At 35.3% G+C, this 12303-nt stretch overlaps 1 protein-coding gene across 2 annotated transcripts in view; it reads right to left on the reverse strand.

Annotated features, from left to right (window-relative positions):
* Nucleotides 1-1010: 1010 nt before the first annotated feature.
* The window catches only part of LOC106873172 (uncharacterized), a 112148-nt gene continuing 100855 nt past the window's right edge, over nt 1011-12303 (reverse strand). For both annotated transcript variants that reach the window (XM_089362422.1, XM_089362423.1), the window contains exons 5-6: nt 3728-3785; nt 1011-1675 (exon numbers count right to left, since the gene is read on the reverse strand). In XM_089362422.1, coding sequence (XP_089218548.1) covers nt 1606-1675; nt 3728-3785 — 128 coding nt within the window. In that variant the 3' untranslated portion in view covers nt 1011-1605. The remainder of the gene's footprint in view (nt 1676-3727; nt 3786-12303) is intronic.

Raw genomic sequence — 12303 nt, forward strand, 5'->3', positions numbered from 1 at the left:
TTTGTATTATATATATATATATATAAATTATAATAAGGGTGTTGAATGATTATAACACCAGTCTGCTAGAATTAGACCCCAAATGGTCTAGGAACCACTTAGATTATTACTCCACTACACAAGGCTGTAAGCGAAAAGATGAGGAGCGAGAATTTATAAAACATAATTTGGATAGTACCATATCTATAGATTTCATGATCTGAAATTATTGAAAACGCTTTCCAATTATCATATTTTCCTCGCTTACAGCCTTGTGTAGTGGAGTAATAATCTAAGTGGTTCCTAGACCATTTGGAGTCTATTTCTAGCAGACTGGTGTTGTAATCATTCAACACCCTTATTATCTTATTATAATGTTAATATAAATCGGTATTTTAATATGCTGGCCATTGAAAAATCATTAAATAATGACATTATCCTAATTAGGCATATATATATATATATATATATATATCCCCTCTCCAATTGCTCAATGTCCTTTATATTTGAAATCTTAATTGTTAATATGACATGGTATGTCATAAGTGTCTGTATATTGTATTTTTTTTCAATTTAGTTATAAAATAAACAGATTAATCAACAGAATACATCATCTGCAAGTCGATGGGTACGGCATATTCTTCTCCATTTTCTTATTGCTATATATATATATATATATATATATATATATATATATATATATATATATATATATATATATATATATATATATATATATATATACATATATATATATATATATATATATATATATATATATATATATATATATATATATATGTATGTATGTATACACACATATATATATATATACAGATATATATATACATATACACACATATATATATACACATACATAATTATATATATAATTATACATATATATATATATATATATATATATATATATATATATATATATATATATATATATATAAGTGTGCATGTGTGTGTGTGTGTGTGTGTGTGTGTGTGCATCCCTCGTTGCTTGTAAATAATAAGGAAGTCTATTCAACTATATCTAGAAGATTAACTTATGCCTTTATTACACACAAATTACATTAGGTCATTTATTTTCTCTCGATGTATTCCAGCTGACACAGCTGTCCAATATCACTTTAATTTGTTATGTTTTTTTTTTTTAAATATACTCTTCCATCAAAAACTTAATATCATTCATGAGTGAAAGAAAATGTCTCAGTATATGTTGCTTTGTTTTTTTTTATTTACTGTATTTTAATTGTCTTTTATTTGTATGTTTTCTTTCCAAACAACTTACATATGTATATACATACATAAATACATACATACATACGTAAATATATTTATATATATATATATATATATATATACACACATATATTATATATATATATATATATATATATATATATATTTAAGGTATGTACATATATAAAGTTGTATATTTACACAAGCAGCTTATATATATATATATATATATATATATATATATATACATATATATATATATATATATATATATATATATATATATATATATATATATATATATTTAGAGAAAAGAAAACGATAGAAATAGTTCTGATCCTTTGAAATTCGTTGCTGTCAAATCATGTGTGACTTTTACCAATCGCTGAAGAATCGTTTCGATCTTTGGTCGTTGAGCTTTGCCTGGAGAATCCGCTCGAGGAGTCTAGTAAAAAGAAAAAGAAAAAGAAAGAAAAAATATTGAAAAGAATGAGTCACTTTATAATTTCCGCTGGGTTTTCACATACAGGAAGACATTGGAATATTTCCCAGCGATGCCTTCTGCGCGACAAATACATAGTTAAGTGGAAGTTTCTAGGTAGCTGATATACCGCATTCACGCATTCACGAAATTACAACTTCGGAGGCGCGTGGCTTAGTGGTTAGGGTGTTGGATTCACGATCGTAAGATTATAGTTTCGATTCCCGGACCGGGCGACTTGTTGTGTTCTTGAGCAAAACACTTCATTTCACGTGGCTCCAGTCTACTCAACTGGTAAAAAAGAGTAATCCTGTGACGTGCCGGTTTTACGTCAAGATGGGGAATAAATATGCTATGAAACCAGGAAACCGGCCGTGATGGGTCGACATGACTCGAGAAGGTAACTTTACCTTACCTTTACTATTCTTTAAATAAAATGCATTTGATTCCTCTTTATATAATAGTTGTTCTGTATGTTCTATGAACGTGGCGTGAGGTTTTCTGGGGGTGCTACGACTGAACAACTAGTTATATTTGAACTGGTGACCTTTCGAAGAGTGCTTTTTAGAGCCATATATAGCTTGGTGATGGTTCGTCAAATGAGACATCAGATTGATTGACAATGATTTTCTCAAGGCATTCGCCATTAAAGGAACAAAACTCTATGTTTTAGCAACAGCTTGATGCCTGTCTTCGCGTTACGTTTGGTTGCAGCATTTTCGTATTGTGGATCTGGATGGTATTAGTCACGATTGTTTTTTTTTATGCTGTAGTTAACTTTAGTACTATTTTTAATGAACACCTTATGGAATTATTGACTGCCATATGCAATGGAGTCACAAGAAGCCGAACACAATATGACTTAAGTGTTTTAAACCTGGTGGAGTACATGCGTCTTTAAGTCTGTACAGAGCCGATTTCTTCCAGAGGCAGACAAAAGAAGGAAGAAAGAGAGAGAAACAGAGATAGAGAGAGGGGAGGAAGGGAGAGAGAGAAACAGAGATAGAGAGAGAGGGGAGGAATGGAGAGAGAGAAGCTAACTGGCTAATCGTAACGCCAGTGCCTCTTCTGGCAGTGCCAATCTATATATCACGGGCGAGGAGATGAATCACTGCTGCCGCTAGCAGTCGAGTATCCATCATTGACAAAACCAAACAAGGTCTAAATCACATTATCTGGTGGTCTCGGTAGCAGGGATATATCTCCCCGCTAGCGATATAAACAAGCGTGTATTTTGCACCAAAAATCCACTATGAGAATTTCTCTCGTGGTATCTACTGCAGTAAAGTTTGTTCTAACAGAACATCCACGTTCAGGTGGGCATAAATATTACCTCTCGGAATTAATATTGCTGCTGTCGCTAATATATATTATTTAAAAGATAAACAGTACTTACCGTGTATATCGGTACTGGACTGGTATTTTATTTATCAAATCGAAGAGGAAAAAAAGATAAAGATGACCTTGACCTTGGTAGAATTAAATTCTCAGTGCAAGGGACCGGGCCGAATATCACAAAGCCTTCTGTCTGTGGTCTATCAGCTGTGTTAGTTTTTCCGTTGTGCATGGTTATATTAATGTTATGTTTATATTTTAACTGGAAATACTAGGTGAGATTCTGAAGCACATAAATGTATGTATGACGGTGTGGTAAAGAAGTTCGTTTCGCATTCAGGAGGTTCATGGCTCGATTCCATAGCGGAGAATTCTGGATAAATGTTTTTTTTTTTTTTTACCATAGATTGGGATTATTCATTGGTTGATGAGTGTGACTGTTGAACGGAAACTATGCAGAATCCCGTCACACAAACACATAAACACATATGTGTGAGTGTAATTGTGGAGATAGATAGATAGACTGATAGATAGAGATAGAGAGAGAGTGAGGGAAGAAAAGAAAGGAAGTGAGAATGAGGGAAGAAAGAGATGAGAGAGATGAAGAACAAGACGAGAATTTGAAGAAAACATTACCGAACGGATCTAAGGAAATAATATGAAGAAAGAAAATGTATTTACCCTTTCTTTTGAATGGCTCTCTTAATAACACTGCCCCATTCCTTAGGTAAGCTTATATCTGAAATGAAGCAAAATTGTAAAAGAAAAATTAATAAAACGAATAGGGAATTTGTTTTTCAAATAAGATATCAATGGTAGTACATAGGATAGTGATGGTGAACCATCTCTGTGACACGCGCGTCAGAGGTGACACGAGATAAACTTTGAAAATTGTCTCCTCCCTACAATATAACACTATAAAAAAACTTATCTGTAAAAACATTTACCTATGATATAGATGTGCGCGTGAACCTGTTAGTGTGTGTGTGTGTGTGTGTGTGTGTGTGTGTATTAGGTTCTTCCGAAAAGAAAGGATTTTGTGCGCATCGTTATCTATACATAAAAATATTTGATCGTTGACATTTTCTTTTTGGTGTTTTGGAAGTAAATTAAAATATTTCAGATGTTATGAAGAACGCAGATCTTTGAAACAGTTGTTGTTGGCACTCTGTCGCTTACGACGCCAAGGGTTCCAGTTGATCCGATCAACGGAACAGCCTGCTCGTGAAATTAACGTGCAAGTGGCTGAGCACTCCACAGACACGTGTACCCTTGACGTAGTTCTCGGGGATATTCAGCGTGACACAGTGTGACAAGGTTGACCCTTTGAATTACAGGCACAACAGAAACAGGAAGTAAGAGTGAGAGAAAGTTGTGGTGAAAGAGTACAGCAGGGTTCGCCACCATCCGCTGCCGGAGACTCGTGGAGCTTTAGGTGTTTTCGCTCAATAAACACTCACAACGCCCGGTCTGGGAATCAAAACCGCGATCCTATGAAAGCGAGTCCGCTGCCCTAACCACTGGGCCATTTCGCCTCCCTTTGAAACAGTATAACAATAAATAATATTAGTGAAATTCTTCTGCTATAGTTCATAAATTCTGTACCTTTCTCTTATTGCAGTTAAGGCTTTGAACAGATGGGTGATTTAGGTTATTTTGTAGGATTGTAAGCTAGCCTATGGTTGGCCAACTTTTCAAACGAATAGGTACTTGGCTAAGCTAAGGTAAGGAGAGTTCACTGCTTATGGCCAACAAAACAACTTACTACTTTCAGTTGTATAAGAATTCACAATTCTCGATTCAAGCATTCGTGATTGAAGCTTGCGTGACGGAATCTAATCCGCCAAACTGCAACATCGTCTTTAGCAGGATGTAAGATACTTTGATGGATGGGAAAATCACCAGATGAAAGTGTTTTGGCAGTCATTTTGGGAATTATTAAGTATTTTAGCTACATATTTCTGCTCGTTGCTGTATCTATTTCCTATCCTGCTGGATTACGTTATTTGTTTTCTGTTCAGCTTTCATCGGTGGATTTTGCTTGTATTTCAATCCAAGGTAAATCCTGTTTCAAAATTTGCCTTAACACGAAAGGAAGAAGGAGAAGAAAAAGAAGGGGAGGAGGAGAAAGAGAAGAAGAAAAAGAAGAAGAAGAACAGGAAGGAGAAGAAGGAGAAGAAGAAGAAGTAGAAGTAGAAAAAGAAGAAGAAGAAGAAGAAGAAGAAGAAGAAGAAGAAGAAGAAGAAGAAGAAGAAGAAGAAGAAGAAGAAGAAGAAGAAAGAGGAGATCAAGGATAAGAAGTAGATAGTGAAGAAGAAGGGAGAGGAAGAGGAGAAGAAGGAGTAGAAGAAAGAGGAGAAGGAAGAAGAAGAGAGGAGGAAGAGGAATGGAAAAACTGGAAAACGAGTCTGAGGAGAAAAAGTAAAAGTGGAAGATTTTTGGGTGAAAAGAAAGTCATGAAATAAAGATGTTATCAATAAGCCTAAATAAAGCTGTTGAAAAGATAAGGAGAAACGCAGAAAGGCAGATGAGAAGAAAAGAAAAGAAACGCAGGAAAAAATAAAAGATAACAACAGAAAAACAAAACATAGCAATGATATAAAGAAAAAAAGAAAAGAAATTAGAAAGGAAATAGAGAAAAACAATAGAGATCAAGACGTTCGAGTATGTAATAAAAAATGAATTTAAGAATATAAGAATTTAAGAATTAAAATAAGAACAACTTCATTGTCACAACAATCCTTTGTTTTTAAATTTACAATATTTCCATTTCTCAAGAGGTTTTATGAGAATGTATGGAATTGATATTTTTTCCCTCTCATCCCTATCAAAATAAATGAATAAATGAGCAACAAAAAAAAAAAAGAAAGGAAAAAAAAAGAAATTGGAAAATGGAAAACCGAAACAAGTCGACGAGTTATATTCTAGTCAACATCTTCAATTCGATTGTCGTCCATGGCTGCTTTAATACCGGTTGTTTGACCACTGCGATGACACTCATCGTTGATTTGTTTGTACATTGAATCAATTTGCTGCCTTCTCCTCGTCTCACCCGCTGAAAGAGAATTGACCGACTCAAGTGTAACCGGATATGATCATCGTTCTGGTCGGCCGTTAAGCGGCCAAACGATGATTATTTTACAACACAGAAGTGTGCATAAATCGCGTTCAGTATTTGTTCAGCCGCCATTCAGCAGGGTTTATCACACACCTTCAAGTTGATGACGGAAATGGCAGAACTGCTAAGAAGCATGAAGTAAGAGATAGGACGTACAGCTAGCTAGCTAGCTAGATAGATAGATAGATCGATAGATAGATAAACAAATAGAGAAAGAGATAAACAGACAGACAGACAGATAGATAAACAGACAGATAAACAGATAGGCAGACAGATAGATAGATAGATAGACAGACAGATAGATAGATAGACAAACAGATAGATAGATAGATAGATAGATAGATAGATAGATAGATAGATAGATAGATAGATAGATAAATAGATAGATAGATGAAAATGTGAGAAAGAGAAAAGAGAATTCGGAAGATGATTTACGCGTTGAAGTGAGAAAAGGAAGGATAAAGATTCTCAGAAAATAAATAACTTAATATAATCTGATTTTATACTACTCCTACATGTCTTCTTACACTAACCTTTCCTGTTATTTTACCATCCTTATACATAAATAATACGTATGTATGTATGTATGTATGTATGTATGTATGTATGTATGTATGTATGTATGTATGCATGTATGTATGTATGTATGTGTGTGTGTCTGTGTGTGTGTGTGTGTGTAAAGGTAAGATCCAAGGATCAAGGTGTAGGAACTTTGTAAGCTTCGAGCAGTCCATAGAAGGTATAAAAAAACAAACAACTTTCAGCACCAAAAGCCAATATGAGAGTTTCTCTCATAATTACTACGGCTAAATACTTTGTTCTCATATAACATCCATGTTTAAGTAGGAATAAATTTTACCTCTTGGTATTAATACTACCTCTGTCGCTAATACATATATCTTGTAACAAGAATGACGCAAGGTTGTCGTGATCTCTAAACCAGATCACATTTAGTTAATCTTTAAACTATACGTAGTAGTCAGATACATTTTACTGAACTAACACAGCAAGACAGAGCAGACTAATATTTAACGATGCATATAGAATTAACGGAGAAACAGATTGTCAGCGACAATGAAGATTGACAAACGATGGATTGTTAGCATAATGGATATAAAATAAAGAGCTTTTATATCCAATATCTCATAATGAAAGGAACCACCCGCAGCAAACAAACTACGAGATTTATTATCACTCTCTAGTAAATTAATTATTTCCATCCAGTTAACAACAACAGCCGTTATAATGAGACTGAAAATGGGATTCAGGCTACTGTCGTAAAAATTAGTTGATTTATTTCCCCCCCTTCTATTTTTGTTTGGTGTGGTAAGTTGGAAACTGACAGGAGGGAAAAACAGAGATATATAAACAACACATACATACGTATGGTATGTATATATATATATATATGTATATGTGTGTGTATGTTTTTAAAGGTAGTATATATATATATACTGGAAGAGAGAGAGAGAATAAATGAGAGAGGGAGAAAAGGAGAGAGAAAGGGACCGTAGAAAATGAAAAGAAGGTAGAGTTTAAAAATAATTTTCCAATATATGTTGCAAACTATAGGCCACGACCATTGCGACAACAGCGACAGTACACTTAATACCCACTAAGCAAAAATACCGTTGGTCATGTTCAGAATAGATCTTCCGATAACTTCAATTTACGACATTTCTCCAATGTATACTTTTTCGCTTTTATTGGATGGGAGTAAAGTGCAACGTAATAACTGGTGCGTGACGAAAGATTTTGATAGAATTAGCTATTTCTAACTCAGGGAAAATGGTACAGTCGAGTGAGTCGAGCCCACCACATGACTGATTCTTCTATTATCGATCCCGGGGGGCCTGGGAGGCGGCTAAGGTAACCTGTGATATTAGTGTCTTGGAAAGAATATGTTCTAAAATCAGGATTGGCTGTGTCGTGAGAAGTTTGCTTCTCAACTACATGGTTCCAGGTTCAGTCCCACTACATGGCACCTTTGGCAAATGTCTTCTACTAAAGCCTTTGACCAACTAAAGCCTTTGACCAACTAAAGCCTTTTAAGTGGATTTGGTAGACGGAAACTGAAAGCAGCCAATCATATATACAGATTTGTGCGTACGACTGAAGGCACGTGCCTCACTTATTAGGGCATTTGGCTCACGATCGTAAGGGCGAGAGTTCAATTCTCGGCGTTGTGTTGTGTCCTTGAGCAAAACTTTATTTCACGTTGCTCCAGTCCGCTTAACTGGCAAAAATAAGTTGTACCTGGCCAGCCTTGCCACATACGCGTGTCTGTGGAGTGCTCAGCCACTTGCACATTAATTTCACGAGCAGGCGGTTCCGTTGATCGGATCAACTGGAACCTTCGTCGCCGTAACCGACGGAGCGCCAGGTCTGTTATTGTCCACTTTTAAGCAGTGTTTTCTCATGTAAAGAACCTCGCGGTCCTCCTCCTCCCCCCCCCCCCTCATCATCATCATCATCATCATCATCATCATCATCATCGATATTATAATATTATAATAACAACAGTAATTATGCGAGGAAGTTTCAAGTCTGCGAAGTCTTTTTTTGAGAATGATAGTTATCGCTGGCGCTATTTTCGTTATATATATATATATATATATATATATATATATATATATATATATATATATATGTATATATGTAGATATGTATATATGTGTGTGCGCGCATTTGTGTGTATATATATATATATATATATATATATATATATATATATATATATAGTTACATTTGTGTTTCCTTATTTAATTTCCATACTTATCCATACTCACTGGTCGATAGAGAAAACAGAAAAAAGTTTCTTTTCGGAGTTCTTTCTCCAATCTTAATTGTCTATTACCTCTAATTAATTACACACCATAATGAGGATGTGAACAGTCCGTAATAATGATTGTCATTATTTCTTCTTCTCACTGAGATTCAAAGCACATAAAACTTGCCTCCGTTCAGCTAGGAAAGATTCATAAAGAAAAAAAATCTCAGATGACAAGAGTCATATAACTTTGACAAAATTCTAAGTTGTGTACACGCAGACCTAGGCACACACACACACACACACACACACACATATGCATACACCTACACCTACACCTACGCGCAGAGAGAAATATAAATATCTCAGGACAAGTACCCTTAGTAGTACACATGAACGCAAGTTTTTCTCAGCTTGTACTGGATAATGTATATGTATATTCTCATTCGTTTCTGTATGTAGTATGTGTATATAAATATAAGGCGGCGAACTGGCAGGATCATTTGTACGTCGGCAAAACGCTTAGCGACATTTCGTCCGTTGTCACGTTCTGAGTTCAAATTCCGCCATGGTTGACTTTGGTTTCGGAGTCGATACAATAAATACCAGTTGATGTAATCGGCTTATTTTCATGCCTGAAATAATTGACCTTTTGCCAAAATTTGAAATCAATATGTATATGTGATATATATGAGCAAGACAATTTATTTCATCACGTTGCTTCGGTTCAATCAGCCATAGAAATGAGTTGCGATGTCACTGGTGCCAAGCTTTATTGGCCTTTGCCTTTCCCTTGGATAACACCAGTGGCGTGAAGAGGGGAGGCTGGTATGCATGAGCGACTGCTGGTTTTCCGTAAACGATCTTGCCCGGACTTGTGCAGTGGAGGGTACCTTTCTAAGTGTAATCCCATGGTCATTCATGACCGAAGGGACGCTATATGTAATGTGCGTATATAGGCGCAGGTATGGTTGCGTGGACAAGAAGTTTGCTTCCCATACACATGGTTCCGGGTTCAGTCCTACTACGTGGCACCTTGGATAAATGTCTTCTACTATAGACCCAGGCTGACCAAAGCCCTGTGAGTAGATTTAGAAGACGGAAACTGAAAGAAGCCCCTACAAAAAGACAAGGCATAATGAGGATCGAAGCGCCACAAAGATCAATCATAAAAAAATAAATGGCATGATGGGACTTGATTATTGGGCTCGACTTAAACAGCTGAAGCTCTATTCTCTGCAACACCACCGTGAGCGATACATTATTTGCACCATGTGGAAAATATTCCACCAATATTATCCAAATGATATTGGTATTATGTTTACAATTCACTCAAGACTAGGCTCTCGTGCAATGCGTCCCCTACAAAGGTCGAGACCACATCACATAAGAGCATTGCGACACAATTTCGTCCCTGCAAATGGTCCTGCACTTTTCAATGTTATCCCAAAAGAAGTTAAAGTAGAAAAAGACCCCACAACTTTCAAACGGTACCTGGACAAATTCCTCCAGGAAATACTGGATAAACCACCTACACCCAAACACGTCTCAACCAACAACAACTCTCTGCTTGAGTGGTCCATGGTGACCCGAAATAATTAACTAAAAGATTTTTCCAGGTGGTGCTATTGAGTTAGTTATGGCCTAGGCCGATAACGGCCGAAACCAATCTAAGTTTATATATATATATATATATATATATATATATATATATATATATATATATATATATATATATATATATATATATATGTATGTATGTATGTATGTATATATATATATTTATATATACATTACCATACAAAAGTCTTCGGACACTTTGAACTATTGTAAATTTCTACTAATTGCCAACTTATAAGTGGATGTTTCGCATTGTGTTTTTTACATATGAAACATTGGCCCTGTTGGAGTCATTTCCATACCTAATCATTATATTTTGTAGTAGGGGTTCTGAATGAGAGGGGAATATACGAAACGATCATCAAAAATGGCGGTGCAAAAGATTTCGGCCGCCTCACATAAACTATTCAAGATACAGTGTTTTAAAACAGAAAAATATCTATAATGAAAATTTATTACATAATGTTCATTTCAAGAAGTTCCTGTACATTGTTAACATTTCGTGTGGCTTCCATTAACTTGAATAATTGCTTCAATGCGCCGGGGAAGAGATGCATACAAATCCTTAATCATCTTCACAGGTATGAGATGCCATTCTCTGTGGCTGAGCTCCCACAACACTTCAAGATTGCTTGAATTCTTCTGATGAACTCTTCACTTTAGTTTTGTCCACATTTGTTCGATGATATTTAAGTCAGGGCTCTGAGCTGGCCAATCTTCCAGTACGGTAACATCTTCACCAGCCAGACTCTGTCGTGTTGCATGCGATCTGTGACATGGAGCTCTGTCATGCTGAAATATGTCACCTTCATTCAAGTCTGGTATCAAATTGGCCTTCAACAACTGGATGTATTTAGCACTATTCATGTTCCCGTCAATTTTAACCAACTTTCTAGAACCATCACTTTTTATGTATCCCCAAAGCATCAGACTCTTACCCCCAAACTTCACTGTTTTCGCCGTGTAACGTGGGTCGTTTCAATTTCTAATAAGCGAGAATTTGTTAGAAGGCCTCTAGTAAAACGCAAATGCGAAACATCTACTTATAAGTTGGCAATTAGTAGAAATGAACAATAGTTTAAAGCGGCCGAACATTAAGTGCGTATGTGTGTGCTTGTCCACATTCTGTGTTTAATTAATATCAGAAGCACAGGGTATGGCTGTGTGATTAAGAAGCTTGCTTGGCAACCATGTGGTTTCAGGTTAAGTCCCAGTTCCTGTCACTTTGTGTAAGCGTCTTCTACTTTCGCCCCGGGCCTACCCGCCAATCCTTGTTAGCGAATTTGGTTGACGAAAGCTATGAAGAATCTCCTTATATATATATCTGTATAACGTCATACACACACACACACATATATGCCGTGATAAATGCATTAACGACATAGCTCCTTGTTTATTTTCGATATATTACGTATTTTGTACTTCTGTCAGAAATCAGTATCATAATATTATAAAAATCAAAACAAACACAAAAGAAGAAAAAAAGAAACAGTTAAGGAGATACCAGCGTAGTGTTAGGTCCCTCTGTTGATTGGCTTTCATGGAAGATAATCCTTTTAATGTTACCATATATATATATATATATATATATATATATATATATATATATATATATATAAAATACATATATATATGCATGTATGTATACATATATATGTGTATATATATATATGTACTTATATACATACATATGTATATATATATATATATATATATATATATATATATATATATATATATATATATATA

This window comes from Octopus bimaculoides, chromosome 14, assembly GCF_046866305.1.
Source record: "Octopus bimaculoides isolate indiv1 chromosome 14, ASM4686630v1, whole genome shotgun sequence".
Classification (NCBI taxonomy): domain Eukaryota; kingdom Metazoa; phylum Mollusca; class Cephalopoda; order Octopoda; family Octopodidae; genus Octopus; species Octopus bimaculoides.